Source organism: Ornithorhynchus anatinus, chromosome 2 (genome assembly GCF_004115215.2).
Source record: "Ornithorhynchus anatinus isolate Pmale09 chromosome 2, mOrnAna1.pri.v4, whole genome shotgun sequence".
NCBI classification, from domain to species: Eukaryota; Metazoa; Chordata; class Mammalia; order Monotremata; family Ornithorhynchidae; genus Ornithorhynchus; species Ornithorhynchus anatinus.
The window spans coordinates 134,662,438-134,680,913 of record NC_041729.1 but is presented as its reverse complement, the minus strand read 5'-3'; the positions used below and the strand labels follow the sequence as shown (position 1 = coordinate 134,680,913).

At 47.6% G+C, this 18,476-nt stretch overlaps 1 protein-coding gene across 9 annotated transcripts in view; it reads right to left on the bottom strand.

The window, feature by feature from the left end:
- SCEL (sciellin) overlaps positions 1 to 18,476 on the bottom strand; it is a 155,802-nt gene that overhangs the window by 35,606 nt on the left and 101,720 nt on the right. For all 9 annotated transcript variants that reach the window (XM_029048213.2, XM_029048235.2, XM_029048257.2 and 6 more), the window contains 4 exons: positions 16,444 to 16,500; positions 13,804 to 13,860; positions 11,232 to 11,291; positions 4,701 to 4,760 (listed from right to left, as the gene is read on the bottom strand). In XM_029048213.2, the coding sequence (XP_028904046.1) occupies positions 4,701 to 4,760; positions 11,232 to 11,291; positions 13,804 to 13,860; positions 16,444 to 16,500 (234 nt within the window). The remainder of the gene's footprint in view (positions 1 to 4,700; positions 4,761 to 11,231; positions 11,292 to 13,803; positions 13,861 to 16,443; positions 16,501 to 18,476) is intronic.

The following is an 18,476-nucleotide window of genomic DNA, read 5'->3' as shown; positions in this document are numbered from 1 at the left end:
TTTCAAGAGGACCTGGGTTCTAACCCCAGCTCTGCCACTTGTCTGCTGGGAGACCTTGAACAAGTCACTTAACTCCTCTGTGCCTCAGTTGCCTCATCTGTAAAATGGGCATTGAGACTACGAGCCCCACGTGCCAGAATGTAGAGCTTGTTGAAGGCAGGCAACTCGTGGCTCAGTGGAGAGAGCCCGGGTTTGGGAGTCAGAGGTCATGGGGTTAAATCCCGGCTCAGCCGCTAGTCAGCTGTGTGACTTTGGGCAAGTCATTTCATTTCTCTGTGCCTCAGTTACCTCATCTGGAAAATGGGGATTAAGACGGTGAGCCCCACGTGGGACAACCTGATCACCTTGTATCCTCTCCAGCGCTTAGAACGGTGCTTTGCATACAGTAAGCGCTTAACAAATGTCATAATTATTATCGGTGTATTGTTATATTGAATTCTCCCAAGCGCTCAGCACAGTGCTCTGTACACAGTAAGAACTCAATAAATACGATTGACTGCCTGACTGAGACCAACAGTGTCCAACCTGATTATCATTACCCTATTTATTTTGTTAGAGATGTACATCACCTTGATTCTATTTATTTGCTATTGTTTTAATGAGATGTTCATCCCCTTGATTCCATTTATTGCTATTGTTTTTGTCCGTCTCCCTCCCCCGATTAGACCGGAAGCCCGCCAAAGGGCAGGGACTGTCTCTATCTGTTATCGATTTGTACATTTCAAGCGCTTAGTACAGTGCTCTGCACAGAGTAAGCGCTCAATAAATACTATTGAATGAATGAATCATGTATCTGTCTCGGCGTTTAGTTCAGTCTGACTGAGACCAACTGCATCCAACCTGATTATTATGTATCTGTCTCAGGGTTTAGTTCGGTGCCTGGCACATAACAAACTCTTACCAAATATTATTTCTTTTTAAAATTCAGGCACCTGGAGAAGGCCAAATTCATTCCTTCAGAACGGTGAGTTATTCCTCACTTTGTACTCGGCACTACTCTGACCACAGCTCCATCATGCCCACTCTTGGATTCCAAACCTAAAGGGGATTGACTCAGTTTCCTGCTAAAAGAATTCCAAATATTAGTCTTATTATATTCCGCCAATGACGCAAGTGTGGAATAATACGACCCAGGAGGGAAGGCTTAGAGGACTGGAGTTTTCAGCCCCAAGTAAACCCTGAAGCGTGAAATAATAATAGTCTTTGAAGGTGTGACGGGCTGTTATATGGAGGTGACAGCGGGCTCTTCTCTTCCACTGTTTTCTCCAGACTATTCATTCATTTATTCCTTCATTCAATAGTATTTATTGAGCACTTACTCTGTGCAGAGCACTGTACTAAGCGCTTGGAATGTACAAATCGGTAACAGGTAGAGACAGTCCCCGCCCTTTGACGGGTTCACGGTCTAATCGGGGGAGACGGACGGACAAGAACAGTGGCAATAAACAGAATCAATTGTACATTCCAAGCGCTTAGTACAGTGTTTACAGTCTAATCGGGGGAGACGGACGGACAAGAACAATAGCAATAAATAGAATCAAGGGGATGAACATCTCTTTGAAACTATAGCAAAGACTAAAAAGAAATGGGATATTCCAACAAATCTCCAATGTTGCAGTTGGAATACAAACTCCTCGGAGAGCCTAGGTTATTTCTACCAACTCTACTGTGTATTCCCAAATGCTTAGTATTGTTAGGTCGTTGTGAGCAGGGAATGTGCCCGTTTATAGAAGCAGCATGGCCTAGTGTCAAGAACACAGAGGGTGTTGAGAGTCAGAGGGTGTGGGTTCCAATCCCAGCTCCGCCGCTTGTCTGCCGTGTGACCTCGGGCAAATCGCTTCATTTCTCTGTTCCTCATCTGTAAAATGGGGATTAAGACTGTGAGCCCCATGTGGGACAGGGGCTGTGTCCAACCTGATTACCTCATAACTACCCCAGCACTTAGAACAGTGCTTGGCACACAATAAGCACTTAACAAATATCACAATTATTATTATTATTGTGCTCTCCCAAGCACTTAGTACAGTGATCCGCACACAGCGAACGCTCGATAAATACAACTGACTGACTAGTTCAGTAAAGGCTCAATAAATACCACTAATTGATTAACTGATGGATCGACTGCAATTTAAGCTTGGCAGAAAGGGTTGATGGATGATGAATATTTTAAAATGAAACTTGTTCAACGCTTACTATGAAGTAGGCACTGCATTAACAGCCGGGGTGGGTACAGAATCATCTGACCTGTGTCGGGTCAGACACAGTCTATGTCCACATGGGATTCACAGTGTTAATCCCCATTTTATAGATGAGGTAACTGAGGCACAGAGAGGTGAAGTGACTGGCCCGAGGTCACCTAGCAGACAAGTGGGGGAGCTGGGATTAGAACCCAGTTCTTCCAAAATCCAAGTCCATGCTCTTTCCACGAGGTCCCGCTATCCATTCCCAGGCTGAGGAAGGCTGATGTTTGACAAATTCTCTGAGACGTTTTAAAGTGGAGAAGCAGCACGACCTAGTGGCAAGAGCCCGGGCTGGGGAGTCAGAGGTCGTGGGTTCTAATCCCGGTTCCGTCACTCTGCTGTGTGGCCTTGGGCAAGTCACTTAACTTCCCGGTGCCTCAGTAACTTCATCTGTAAAATGGGGATCGAGACTGGGAGCCCCACGTGGGACAACCTGATTACCTTGTGTCTACCCGAGCGCTTAGAACAGTGCTTGGCACATAGTAAGTGCTTAACAAATGCCATTATTATTATTAGAAGAAACGTGGCCCGGTGGAAAGATCGCAGGCCTTTCCCTTTGATTCCTCTTGCTCCACAGTTATTTTCCAAACAAGAAATTCAGTGCCGCCAGCATATTAGAGTTTGGTGCCCCTCTCCTCCCAGTATATGTCTTCAGAAGAAATGGCTAAGGGTTTCTTCAGTGATTCTAAAACAATTCACGGGTTACCAAGAATTGATTTTTGTCTTTAAGTGCTTCACCGATAAATCGATCGCTGGAATTTATTGACCTGTTTGTGCAGAACCCTCTATTATGCACGTGGGAGAGTATAATTGAGTCGGTAGCCATGACTCCTGCCCACAAGATAAACCCCTTGCTGTGTAACAGACTTCACAATTTGTCTTAGTTTTATGTTAGTTCCTATAAATTTAGAAGTGCGGCTGCTGAAAGGGAATTCATTTTTCCCCCGTATAAAAGAGGATTCGCCATAAATATGCATTTCCTCAATATTTTCCTAGGAGAGCAGAGATGTTTGCTTAGTCGAATTGATCACTGAAGATTCATTCCACCCCCTTCTGCTGAGGTCAAAATAAGGCCACTGAATAGATGGCCCAAATCAGTTCGAAAGAGGAGCAGTGTGACCTTAGTGGAAAGAGTTTGGGCTCGGGAGCCGACTAATCGGTTCTAATCCCAGCTCTCCCACTTGTCTGCCGGGTGACCTTGGACAAGTCACATAACTTCTCTGGTCCTCAGTCTCCTCATCTCCAAAATAGGGGTCTGCCCTCCCTCCTACTTAGCGTGTGAGCCCCTAATGGGACAGGGTCTGGGTCCACCCTGCTTAAGTTGTATCTGCCCCAGTGCTTAGTACAGAATTTGACCCCGCGCTTAACAAATACCACAATAATAATAGCAATAAAGAAAATCAAATTCACTGCTGTGAACTATTAGCTTCTGTGCCCAAATTAAATAGATGGCCTTCATTCTGGGCACTTTTAACTAGATAGATAAGAATGGTAAACCAATTGTCTAGTTTACCATTTACTGCTCTTTATTACATTAGATTCAGAAATATTGATGCAGAATGAATGCAGAAGAATAACTATTCATATCAGGAACAGGTCTGTATTTAAAAAATCGACCTAGGTAGTGGTGAAATCTCACAACCCTTCATCCCTTTCTAAAGACATGTCTTGGTCATTTCCAAGAAATCAAAGAAAACCTTTTGGAGATAGAAATTGGGACAGACATCTGGTTTTTCAACAAAAGAGGAGCTTATTTTTTCAGGAGAGAGGTGAGCCAAAAACAAGTGGCTGAGGGAAGACTGGATTTTCTTTCTGGACCTGGGAATAATTTGTGAACTAGTGACAGCTAAGGCCTCCACTTGTACCACGTGGCCAAGAGAAGCAGCGTGGCTCAGTGGAAAGAGCATGGGCTTTGGAGGCAGAGGTCATGAGTTCGAATCCCAGCTCCGCCACTTGTCAGCCGTGTGACTGTGGGCGAGTCACTTCACTTCTCTGTGCCTCAGTTACCTCATCTGGAAAATGGGGATGAAGACTGTGAGCCCCACGTGGGACATCCTGATTCCCCTGTGTCTACCCCAGCGCTTAGAACAGTGTTTGGCACATAGTAAGCGCTTAACAAATACCAACAGTATTATTATTATTATTGTTTTTCCCAAATTGCTATAATAAAAAACAAAAACAAAAAAACTTTAGAGTCTTCAAAAGAAAGATCCCCCCATAAAGCCAAGCTGACAGTGAAGAAAGTTGTTGAGATCAAATGGAATAGAGAGCAAGAGACGTGGTATAGTGTGGGAGAAGCATTCTCTGTTATATTCGCACACCATCCTCTAACGTTAGGATTATAGTCCGATTTGAAACTCCAGAAAAATATCACTTCCATTTTATAAAATTTCATTTTTAAATATCTTTACTTGATGACACCGGGGGGGAAAAACTGTATTAGAATTCTGGAAATCTTACCTGCTAAGACTTTGGAGGGCTGCAGGGCTCACTTTAATGAGATTATCCAGGTCTTGGCTTCTATGAAAACGAAAGATAAAGATAGTTCAGGTCAGGAGTAAGACTTTCTGTTGTTAGGTAACTATAGTTGGCCATCTGAGTTAGATAGGAAAAACATACAGCATCTGTCAAGGGCTATGAAAGTCATGAGAATACGGCATAGCTGTGTTCGGTATCTTATACCTCTCATGGCTTTGGTCGGCGGTAAAGGCAACTTCGAGGCAGCCAACAATATTATGGCTTCTTTAAGTAGGAAAAGACTATCAGTCCGGATCACTGCCGGGGAAGACGCTGGTCTCAGAGACGCGTGAAAGATGAGAACGAGTTTGAGCTTTGCTCAACTAAGGGCAGTTACTTAACATAATTAATCGATTCATGCTATTCAATGAGCACTTCATAATAGTAATAATGTTGGTATTTGTTAAGCGCTTAGTATGTGCAGAGCGCTGTTCTAAGCGCTGGGGGAGATACAGGGTCATCGGGTTGTCCCTCGTGAGGCTCACAGTTAATCCCCATTGTACAGATGAGGTAACTGAGGCCCAGAGCAGTGAAGTGACTTGCCCGCAGTCACACAGCTGACAAGCGGCAGAGCCGGGATTTGAACCCATGACTTCTGACTCCCAAGCCCAAGCTCTTTCCACTGAGCCACGCTGCTTCTCTTACTCACTTACTGTGTGCAGAGCACGTAAAAGTATCTTAGAACCGACATGCTTTTATTAATCCTCATTTTACAGATGAGGTAACTGAGGCCCAGAGGACTTAAGTGACTTGGCCAAAGTCACACAGCAGACAAATGGCAGCCTGGCATTAGAAACCAGGTCCCCTGACTATCAGAGAGAAGAAGCATCACGTAATGGATAGAAGTCCGAAAGTCATGGGTTCTAATCCCGGCTCCATCTCTTGTCTGCCGTGTGATCTTTGACAAGTCACTTCACTGCTCCGGGCCTCAGTTACCTCATCTGTGAAATGGGGAATGAGACAGTGAGCCCCATGTGGGACAGGGACCGTGTCCAACTCGATTTGCTTGCATCCACCCCGGCACATGGTAAGCGCTTAACAAATACCATCATCGTTCAATCATTCAATAGTATCTACTGAGCGCTTACTATGTGCAGAGCACTGTACTAAGCGCTTGGAATGTACAATTCTGCAACAGATAGAGACGATCCCTGCCCACCTGACGGGCTCAGAGTCTAATCGGGGGAGACAGATGGCAGGGTAGAACAGAACGAAAGAAAAGCTACCATAATTATTATCACCAGGACCACGCTCTATCCTCCCATCGGTAAGCATTCAGTGTGGCTTAGTGGAAAGAACCTGGGTCTGGGAGTCAGAGGTTGTGGGTTCTAATCCTGCTCCACCACTTAACAGCTGTGTGACCTTGGGTAAACCACTTAACTCCTCTGTGCCCCTGTTACCTCATCTGTAAAACGGGAGTTAAGACTGTGAGCCCCACGTGGGACAAACTGATTACCTTGTGGCTAACCCCAGTGCTTAGAACAGTGCTTGGCACATGGTAAGCACTTAAATACCATCATCGTCATTCAAAACGGGACTTCCGATAGCCAACTAAAACGATGACTCTATATTATGCTCCTCTATAGGGTAGGTATGTAAGTGATTCAACAATAAATTAAAGCACACAGAGTTAAAGAAACGGATACTATTCTAAGCTGAGGGAAAAATCGAAGTAAAAAAGCCCTTCCAATTAAGATGATCTAAGCTCAGGTAGGATTCAAAAAGCACGTAAAAGAAAAGTGACCAGAGCACAGCTCACAAACCAAAGTCGATCCTGGGCCACATTCTCCAGTGCAACTAACTACGTTACTCATGTCCAGGAGCACAAGGCAGGCATTCTCTTATTCAGGGTTAGCCAGATGGAAAAAATTGAAGAACACAAGGAATCCTCCTTTGCACCGTTTTGTTGAGCGCAGGGAGTTTAATTTCATCCATCAGCCCAGAGAAGTCATGAACTGTGTACTGCCTTCCACACGGCCTCCGCAGTTGCCGTTAAAAAGGCAACACGACGCGTCAGTCTGATCGAAAGCCTCCTGAAGAGGTTTAAATATGTGCTAATCAGAAGCATTATACGACTGAGCATCCTGGAACCTGCAAACATTGCAGTTTTAGAATTACCTTCCATCCGGAGAGTGTTCGCCACGCTTGCGGCAGGCTCGGGCAATTGGTGGCTTCCTTATCACTAACTTTGTCGATGAGCGAATCCTCTCTCTGAGTTTTTTCCGCCTTTAGATCTCTAAAGAGCTGGCAGATATTTACAGAGGACTCTGTGACCACTTACCAATTAACGCTTAACACTCCACCAACAGCTGGCAGATGGCGATTTACCGTAAGGACACGGACACATCAGGGACGCAAACCTCTGGGAAGACCGGGGGACTGTTAGCAATCGCGGTGGCTACGGGGGTGTCGTGGACTCTGAACGCCGAGGAGCTCGAAATTCTGCTCCTCTAGCCACGACGCACGGCTGTCTTTATTTTTGTTTTGTGTTTCTCTCCGTGTGTGTTCCAATATTTCATCATTCCCGGTGTGTCTTTCTCCAGTCCCTTCTGCCCACTTATACTCTTAGATTGTGAATCCCGCCGAGGGACAGGGACCATTTGTGTATTTTCTCCCAGTGCTCAGAACAGTGCTGGCACGCGTCAAGTGCTTGTTAAATACTAAATAGATAAATGATGGCATTTGTTAAGGGCTTACTGTGTGCAAAGCACTGTTCGAAGCGCTGGAGAGGATACAAGGCGATCAGGTTGTCCCACGTGGGCCTCACGGTCTTAATCCTCATTTTCCAGATGAGGTCACTGAGGCACAGAGAAGTGAAGTGACTCGCCTAAAGTCACACAGCTGACAAGCGGCTGAGCCGGGATTTGAACCCGTGACCTCCACTGGGCCACGTTGCTTCTCAGAAGTTGTTAGTGGGTCAAATCAGTGATCATCTAGTCCGGTGACGGTGGTGACAAAGAATGCTTGGGAGAAAAGTGTGGAGGTTGTCCCGCTTAATAATAATAATAATAATAATGATGTTGGTATTTGTTAAGCGCTTACTATGTGCCGAACACTGTTCTAAGCGCTGGGGTAGACACAGGGGAATCAGGTTGTCCCACTTGGGGCTCACAGTCTTCATCCCCATTTTCCAGATGAGGTCACTGAGGCACCGAGAAGTGACTCGCCCAAAGTCACCCAGCTGCCAAGTGGCCGAGCCGGGATTCGAACCCATGGCCTCTGACTCCCAAGCCCGGCCTCTTTCCACTGAGCCACGCTGCTTCTCATCTCCCTGGCTAATGGTGTCCCTTCTAACAACCCCAATTCCTCCCCCTAGGAATCCATCTTGACTTCCTCATTCACCGGTGTGCTCGACCCCGGTACGATCTCATAGCACCGGTAGAGAAACAGATCGTAGGCTCCGCTTCCCGCTAGACTGTAAGCTTGTTGTAGACGGGGAATGTTGTCTATTGGTATATTGTATTCTCCCAAGTGCTTCGTACAGTGCTCTGCACACAGTAAGTGCTCAATAAATATGACTGACTGACTGACATGCTTAGTACAGAGTTCGGCAGGCAGTGAGCACTCAACTATATCGGATTGATCGACTGTCATTCGGTAGTATTTATCGAGCGCTTACTCCGTGCAGAGCACTGGACTAAGCGCTTGGAACGGACAAGTCGGCAACGGATAGAGACGGTCCCTGCGCACTGACGGGCTCACGGTCTGATCGGGGGAGACGGACGGACAAAAACGATAGCGGTAAATAGAATCGGGGGATGGACATCTCATTCAAACAATAGCAATAAACAGAATCGAGGCGATGGACATCTCACTAACAAAATAAATAGGGTAATAAAAATATAGACAGTTGAGGGGACTGTCATATCCCCGTTCTCTCTCCCCTAGACTAAGAGCCCCACGTGGGTCAGGGACTGTGTCTGACCTGATTTACTTGTAGAGACCCGAGTGCTTTCTACAGTGTTTGGCGTGTAGTAAACACTTCAATACGGCTAAGTGGGAAGACCCCGGGCTTGGGAGTCAGAGGTCGTAGGTTCTAATCCCGGCTCCGCCGCTCGTCAGCTGTGCGACGGTGGGCAAGTCACTTCACTTCTCCGGGCCTCAGTCACCTCATCTGTAAAATGGGGATGAAGACTGTGGACCCCAAGTGGGACAACCTGATCCCCTTGTTCATTCAATAGTATTTACTGAGCGCTTACTATGTGCAGAGCACTGTACTAAGCGCTTGGAACGAACAAGTCGGCAACAGATAGAGACGGTCCCTGCCGTTTGACTAATCTAGCCTTGTATCTACCCCAGCGCTTAGAACAGTCCTCGGCACATAGTAAGTGCTTAAAAAGTACCGTTATTATTATTCCGGAAGAAGCATGGCCCAGTGGCAAGAGCCCGGGCTTGGGAGTCGGAGGACATGGGTTCTAATCCCGCCTCCGCCACTCATCCGCTGTGTGGCCCATCTGTAAAATGGGGATTAAGACTGTGAGCCCCGCCTGGAACAACCTGATTACTCTGTACCTTCCCCAGTGCTTAGAACAGTGCTTGGCACGTAGTAAGAACTTAAATACTATAATGATAATTATCCATCCTTGATGACCGCATCAGCCTCCTCGCTGACCTCTCCGCCTCCAGCCGTCCCCCTCTCCAGTTCACGCTTCACTCTACCAACCAATCCGTTTTCTAAGAGAATCGTTCCGTTGACGTCGCCCCGCTTCCCACAGGCCGCCAACGGCGGCCCACCTCTCCTCACATCAGATAGAAACGAGAAGCAGCGTGGCTCAGTGGAAAGAGCCCGGGCTGGGGAGTCAGAGGTCATGGCCGCTTGGCAGCTGGGTGACTGGGGGCAAGTCACTTCACTTCTCGGTGCCTCAGTTACCTCATCTGGAAAATGGGGATGAAGACCGTGAGCCCCACGTGGGACAACCTGATGACCCTGAATCTACCCCAGCGCTTAGAACGGTGCTCTGCACATAGTAAGGGCTTAACAAATACCAAACTCCTCACCCTCAGCTTCGATGCACTCAATCGACTCTCTCTCGCCTCCCTACCCTCCCTCATCTCCCTCTACACCCCAGCCTGCACACTTCGGTCCCTACTCACTGCGCCTCCATCCCGTCTCTGTCGAACTCGACCCCCTGCTCTCACCCTCCTCCCTGCCTCCTCCAACTCCCTCCCGCTTCCTATCTGACAGACCACCGCTCTCCCCATCTTCAAAGCCCTATTAAAATTCTATCTCCTCTAGGAAGTCTTCCCTGACTAACCTCCCTGTCTTATCTCATATTTCCCCACCACGTCCTCCCTACTTTCGCATTCATACCCACTAACGCTTTAGCGTGGCTCAGTGGAAAGAGCCCGGGCTTGGGAGACAGAGGTCACAGGTGCTAATCCCGGCTCTGCCACTTGTCAGCTGGGTGACTTGGGCAAGTCACTTAACTTCTCTGTACCTCAGTTACCACATCTATAAAATGGGGATGAAGACAGTGAGCCTTACCCTGTATCTACCCCAGTGCTTAGAACGGTGCTTGGCACATAGTAAGCGCTTAACAAATACCAACGTTATTATTATTATTACTCCATGGCATGTATGCCCATATCCACTGCCCGTATGCCCATTATTACTATTAATTATTATTATCCTTGTCCTGGGTTGGATCCCCTTTGGGTAATTTATTTTATTGCCTCTCCGTCTCCCCCATTAGATTGCAAACTCCTTGTGGATAGGGATCACTGTACATATCTGTTATTCTACTTATCTTATTAAAGATATGTATATATCTATAATTCTGTTGATCTATTTTGATGCTATTGATGTCTATCTACTTATTTTGTTTTGTTGTTGGTCTCCCCCTTCTAGACTATGAGCCCGTTGTTGGGTAGGGATTGTCTCTGTTGCCGAATTGTACTTTCCAAGCGCTCAGTACAGTGCTCTGCACACAGCAGGTGCTCAATAAATACGACTGAATGAATCATGTTTACCAACCATAGCATCTTCTCCCAAGTGGTTAGTACAGTAAACACTCAATCAATGGCACTGATAGATTGAATGATACTCATTATAGGCAAAACATGTAGAGATGAGACCAGACAATTATTAATAATTGTGCCAAGCACAGTGCTAAGCACTGGGGTAGATACAAGATGAGCAGGTTAGACACAATCCCCGTCCCCTATGGGGCTCACATTCTTAATCCCCTTTTACAGATGAGGTAACTGAGGCCCAGAGAAGTGAAGCGACTTGCCAAAGGTCACACGGCAGACATGTGGCCGAACCGGGGTTAGAACCCAGGTCCTTCTGAATCCCAAGCCCGTGCTCCATCCACTAAGTCACACCGCTTTTACGATTAAGTGGCAGTGCCAGGCAAGGCTGGAAATTCACGGTCGAGGTCTTAGGCTCCACTGTCTCAAATTGATCTCAGGTTGCTGTCCCATGGAGTAGTCCTTTGGTAAAAAAGAAAGTCTGGAAAAGCATTGATAGCTTACCGCTTCTCATTTTTAGTTATTGTGTTGGACACTTGAATGAGACTGCCAGGATCCTGGTACCTTAATCATGAAGAAAAATGAAGAAAAATGTCAGCAATAAAACATTCTGTAGCCAATTTGCTAAAACTTTGCTTTAAAAAGTGGCCATTAAACACATTTTCCAGAATTTAATCTAAGCCATCATGAAGTGCGTATTATTTTATCATTGTGGTATCTATGTGTACTATAATCCTCAAGTACTTCAAACCTTGGATTATTGCCAACAATCGATGAGCAATAATATGCCTGCAGGATTCTCTAGTTGTTGTTTTCACCTAGAATCGCCCATAAAAATCATAATACACAACAAATGGTGCCTAGTTGAGCATCATTCCTCCGTAACTTGAGATTGAAAGTAAGAATTCTGAACTCTGCAGTACTACCTATCGCAATTCCACATAAGCTTGAGATAAAATAACTGACAGACATTTTCTAGTCTCCCTAAAAATTTCACTTGCTAATGCAATTATCAATCCATCGATAGTAATTATTCAATAGCATCTGTTGTGTATTCCGGGCTGTCAAGAGGAGGAAGTAGAAAGCGGTGATGAAGGTGAAGGAGCGCTAAAAGTGAATGAAGACAAGATAGAGCCAGTTGGACTATGAGGATATCGCTGATGAGAACCAGTTGAACGATAGGGACCGTCTCGATTTGTTGCCCACTTGTACTTTCCAAGCACTTAGTACAGTGCTCTGCACACATTAAGTGCTCAATAAATACAACTGAATGAATGACTGCCTTGGATGAGTACAGGCTTAGTGGAGCGCTCTCATAGTACCCCGCCTGGATTATTGTGTCAGCCTCGTCTCTGATCTCCCTTCCTCCCGTCTCTCCCCGCTCCAGTCTATTCTTCACTCCGCTTCCCGGCTCATCTTCCTGCAGAAACGCTCTGGGCACGTCACTCCCCTCCTCACAAACCTCCAGTGGTTGCCTATCAACCTCCGCACGAAACAGAAACTCCTCACTCCGGGCTTCATGGCTCTCCATCCCCTCGCCCCCTCCTATCTCTCCTGCCTTCTCTCTTTCTACCGCCCACCCCGCACGCTCCGCTCCTCTGCCGCTCACCACCTCACCATCTCCCGTTCGCTCCCGTTCCGCCGTCGACCCCCGGTCCACATCCTCCCGTTGACCCGGAACGCCCTCCCTCCTCACCTCCGCCAAACTAGCTCTCTTCCCCTCTTCAAAGCCCTACTGAGAGCCCACCTCCTCCTGGAGGCCTTCCCGGACTGAGCACTTCTTTCCCTCTGCTCCCCCTCCACCCTCTGCTCTTCCCCCTTCCCCTCCCCTCAGTACTGTGCTCATTTGAATATATTCTTTATTACCCTATTCATTTTATTAATGAGGGGTACATCTCCTAGATTCTATGTATCTTGACGATATTGTCTTCTTTAGTTCTGTTTTGCTTTCCCGCCTGTCTCCTCGGTTTAGGCTGCGTGCCCGTCACTGGACAGGGATCGTCTCTATCTGTTGCCGAATTGTCCATTCCAAGCGCTTAGTAAGCGCTCAATAGATACTACTGAACGAAGGAGTGAAAGGCAAAAACCAGCTTGACGCGAGTCAATGAGCGGAGAACAAGCAAAGCAGCAGGTGTATACCCCTTTGGTGATTTTAGCAGGAAAGCAAATAGGGAGATAGGACAGGAGCTGGAGGACGCCGTGGCTTCCACCATAATTGCGCGAGTCCATGAGACGAACACTGACTCCTTTCCCATTTTTGTTTTTTTTAATTAAAATGCAGAGCAGGTACGCAATACGCATCTTCTTGCGTGGGGACTATTTTTTTACCTCATGGTCTGTGTCATTTGTGTCTGTGTCATTAGAGAAAGCAGCATGACTTAGTGGAAAGAGCCCCGACTTGGGAGTCAGAGGATGTGGGTTCTAATCCCGGCCCCACCACTCGGCTGCTGGGTGACCTTGGGCAAGCCACTTCACTTCTCTGTGGCCCCGTTCCCTCATCTGTAAAATGGGGGTTAAGACTGTGAGCCCCACGTGGGACCACCCGATTACCTTGTGACTACCCCAGCGCTCAGAACAGTGCCCGGCACACAGTAAGTGCTTAACGATTATCATAATTTTTATTATTATTATTGTCCCCATCTCTAGACTCTAAGATCATTATGGGCAGGGAATGTGTCTGCTGATTCCGCCGTACTGTACTCCCCCAAGGGCTTAGTACATTGCTCTGCACACGGAAAGCGTTCGAAGAACACCACCGAATGATCTGTCAGCATCCCTTAGAGATCAGAGAAGCAGCGTGGCTCAGTGGAAAGAGCCTGGGCTTCGGAGTCATAGGTCATGGGTTCGACTCCCAGCTCTGCCACTGGTCAGCTGTGGGACTGTGGGCAAGTCACTTCACTTCGCTGGCCTCAGTTCCCTCATCTGTAAAATGGGGATTAAGACTGTGAGCCTCACGTGGGACAACCTGATGACCCTGTATGTACCCCAGCGCTTAGAACAGTGCTCTGCACGTAGTAAGCGCTTAACAAATACCAACATTATTACTATCAGAGAAGTGGGTCGGTATAAATCTTACCCGGTTGTCCTCTTCATAGCTTGGGGGTTGACTTTGATGAGTTCCTCAAGACCTGGGCTATTAGAAAATTAAAGGAAATGCAAGGTCAGTGCTCTTCACCACGCTCTGGGGGCCAGCCTTACAAGGGAAATCAAAGAAGAGAGGTGGAAGGGGTACAGTCTAGTGGAGAGAACACAGGCCTGGGAGTCAGAAGGACGTAGATTCTAATCCCAGCTCTGCCATCTGTCTGCTGTGACACCTGGAAAAGTCACTTCCCTCCTCTGAGCCTCAGTTACCTCACCTGTAAAATGGGGATTAGGACTGTGAGCCCCACGGGGGACAACCTGATCACCTTCTATCTACCCCAGTGCTTAGGACAGCGCTCGGCACGTAAGAGCACTTATCAAAGACCACCATTCTTATTATCATTATTATTCTCCGGGCCTCAGTTACCTCATCTGTAAAATGGGGATTGAGACTATGAGAGCCACACGGGTCAGGGACCGTGTCCAACCCGACTGGCTCGTATCCACCCCGGTGCTTAGTACAGTGCCTGGCACATACTAAGCGATAAACAAAAACCACAATTATCATTATCGCGTTTCCCCCTGCCCCCAAGTCACACGATCAAGAACTCATCACTGCTGCGTGGTTTCCAGCCCTCCTTCCTTCCCTCGCAACTTTAGGAGAAGATCAATCAAACATTTATTGAGCATTTACTATGTGCAGAGCATTGTACTGAGCACTTGGCAGAGTACAGTAGAGCAGAATCAGCGGTCACGTTCCCTGCCCACAACGAGCTTCCGCACTAGAGGAAGAACTGCCTTCCTGAAACCCTTCCCTTCCCTCACCGTGCCTGTGAGTCTTTGCTTTCAGGACTGATCTGGCCCTGTATCCGCCGGGGTTCCGGAACTGAGTCCCAAAGTGCCCGAGGGTGTGGGGGTGGGTTCCTCTGGAGCAGGGGGCGAGGGCCACTCACCCCAAACCTCCCTCTCCCCTGACCCGAGGCCTTGAAGGGGGCCGGGTCGCCTTCCTGGCCTTCCCTCGACCAGGAATCCTGACCCTCACTCATAAAGAGAGGAGAAGGAATAGCACGCCCCCACAACTCGACTCAAAAAGTCAAGAAAATATCCAGTTGGGGATACGAGTCTCATAAATCTTAAGTCTAAGGAATTTTTGAATATGTCATCGGTCGGGTTCTTTGGAACTACGGGTTCTTTTCATTTATCAGATTTATAGGGCCGAGGTCATTCGCCAAGGGAGTGGACGATCAGACCGTAAGCCCGTCAATGGGCAGGGATTGTCTCTATCGGTTGCCGAACCGTCCATTCCAAGCGCTTAGTACGGTGATCTTCACATAGTAAGCGCTCAATAAATAGTACGGAGTGAAAGGCACAAACCAGCTTGAAGCGAGTCAATAAACGGAGAACAAGCTAAGCAGCAGGTATATACCCCTTTGGGAAAGCAAACAGGGAGATAGGACAGTAGCTGGAGGACGCTGTGGTTTCCACCATAATTGCACAAGTCCATGAGACGAACACTGACTCCTTCCCCATTTCTGTTTTTCAATTAAAATGCAGAGCAGATATGCAATATGCACCTTCTTGCGTGGGGACTCTTTTTTACCTCAGATGTCCTGTGTCATTTGTGTCTGTGTCATTAGAGAAAGCAGCATGACTTAGTGGAAAGAGCCCAGGCTTGGGGGTCAGAGGATGTGGGTTCTAATCCCGGCCCCACCACTCGGCTGCTGGGTGACCTTGGGCAAGCCACTTCACTTCTCTGTGCCCCGTTACCTCATCTGTAAAATGGGGGTTAAGACTGTGAGTCCCACGTGGGACAACCTGATTATCTTGTGACTACCCCAGCGCTCAGAACAGTGCCTGGCACATAGTAAGTGCTTAACAAATATAATGATTTTAATTATTATTATTGTCCCGATCTCTAGACTCTAAGATCATTATGGGCAGGGAATGTGTCTGCTGATTCCGCCGTATTGTACTCCCCCAAGGGCTTAGTGCAGTGCTCTGCACACGGAAAGCGCTCGAAGAACACCACTGAATGATCTGTCAGCATCCCTATCCCGCCGTCGACCCCCGGGTCACGTCCTCCCGCGGTCCCGGAACGCCCTCCCTCCTCACCTACACCAAACTGATTCTCTTTCCCTCTTCAAAACCTTACTTAAAAATCACCTCCTCCGAGAGGCGTTCCCAGACTGAGCTCCTCTTCCCCCTCTACTCCCTCTGCCATCCCCCCTTTACCTCTCCGCAGCTAAAGCCTCATTTTCCCCTTTTCCCTCTGCTCCTCCACCTCTCCCTCCCCATCCCCACAGCACCGTACTCGTCCGCTCGACTGTATATATTTTCGTTACCCTATTTATTTTGTTAATGAATTGTACATCGCCTCGATTCTATTTAGACGCCATCGGTTTTTACGAGATGTTCTTCCCCTTGACGCTGTTTAGTGCCATCGTTCTTGTCTGTCCGTCTCCCCCGATTAGATTGTAAGCCCGTCAAACGGCAGGGACCGTCTCTATCTGTTGCCGACTTGTTCATCCCAAGCGCTTAGTACAGTGCTCTGCACATAGTAAGCGCTCAATAAATACTATTGAATGAATGAATGAATCCCTTAGAGATCGGAGAAGTGGGTCGGTATAAATCTTACCCGGTTGTCCTCTTCATAGCTTGGGGGTTGACTTTGATGAGTTCCTCAAGACCTGGGCTATTAGAAAATTAAAGGAAATGCAAGGTCAGTGCTCTTCACCACGCTCTGGGGGCCAGCCTTACAAGGGAAATCAAAGAAGAGAGGTGGAAGGGGTACAGTCTAGTGGACAGAACACAGGCCTGGGAGTCAGAAGGACGTAGATTCTAATCCCAGCTCTGCCATCTGTCTGCTGTGACACCTGGAAAAGTCACTTCCCTCCTCTGAGCCTCAGTTACCTCACCTGTAAAATGGGGATTAGGACTGTGAGCCCCACGGGGGACAACCTGATCACCTTCTATCTACCTCAGTGCTTAGGACAGCGCTCGGCATGTAAGAGCACTTATCAAAGACCACCATTCTTATTATCATTATTATTCTCCGGGCCTCAGTTACCTCATCTGTAAAATGGGGATTGAGACTATGAGAGCCACACGGGTCAGGGACCGTGTCCAACCCGACTGGCTCGTATCCACCCCGGTGCCTAGTACAGTGCCTGGCACATATTAAGCGATAAAAAAAAAGTCATTACTATTATCGCGTCCCCCCCGCCCCCCAAGTCACACGATCTTATTGCCATTGTTCTTATCCGCCCGCCTCCCCCGATTAGACCGTAAACCCGTCAAAGGGCAGGGACTGTCTCTATCTGTTACCGATTTGTACATTCCAAGCGCTTAGTACAGTGCTCTGCACATAGTAAGCGCACAATAAATACTAGTGAATGAATGAATGATCAAGAACTCATCACTGCGGCGTGGTTTCCAGCCCTCCTTCCTTCTCTGACAACTTTAGGAGAAGATCAGTCAATCAATCGTATTTATTGAGCCCTTACTATGTGCGGAGCATTGTACTGAGCACTTGGGAGAGACCAGTACAGCAGAATCAGCGGTCACGTTCCCTGCCCACAACGAGTTTCCGGACTAGAGGAAGAACTGCCATCCTGAAACCCTTCCCTTCCCTCACCGTGCCTGTGAGTCTTTGCTTTCAGGACTGATCTGGCCCTGTATCCGCCGGGGTTCCGGAACTGAGTCCCAAACAGCTCGAGTGTGTGGGGGTGGGTTCCTCTGGAGCCGAGGGCGAGGGCCACTCACCCCAAACCTCCCTCTCCCCCGACCCGAGGCCTTGAAGGGGGCCGGGTCGCCTTCCTGGCCTTCCCCCGACCAGGAATCCTGACCCTCACTCATAAAGAGAGGAGAAGGAATAGCACGCCCCCACAACTCGACTCAAAAAGTCAAGAAAATATCCAGTTGGGGATACGAGTCTCATAAATCTTAAGTCTAAGGAATTTTTGAATATGTCATCGGTCGGGTTCTTTGGAACTACGGGTTCTTTTCATTTATCAGATTTATAGGGCCGAGGTCATTCGCCAAGGGAGTGGACGATCAGACCGTAAGCCCTCAGTGGGCAGGGATTGTCTCTATCTGTTGCCGAATTGTCCATTCCAAGCGCTTAGTACGGTGCTCTGCACATAGTAAGCGCTCGATAAATACTATTGAATGAGTGAACGAATGGACGACGATATCTCATCATCGTCAATGATATTTATTGAGCGCTTATTCATTCATTCATTCATTCATTCAATTCATTTGATCGTATTTGAGCGCTTGCTGTGTGCAGAGCACTGTACTAAGCGCTTGGAGAGTACAATTCGGCAACAAATAGAGACAATCCTTGCCCAATAACGGGCTCACAGTCTATAAGGGGGGGATACAGACATCCAAACAAGTAAACAGGCATCGATAGCATCAGTATGAATAAATAGAATTATAGATCTATAATCATTAATAAAATAAATAGTATAATAAATATGTACATAGATACACCAGTGCTGTGGGGTGGGGAAGTGGGTAGAACAGAGGGAGCAAGTCGGGGCGAGGTGGGGAGGAGCAGAAGAAAAGGGGGGGCTTAGTCTGGGATTTACTGTACTAAGCGCCTGGGTGAGTACAATACAACAGAGTTGGTAGACCCATTCCCCGCCCACAAGGAGCTTACAGTTT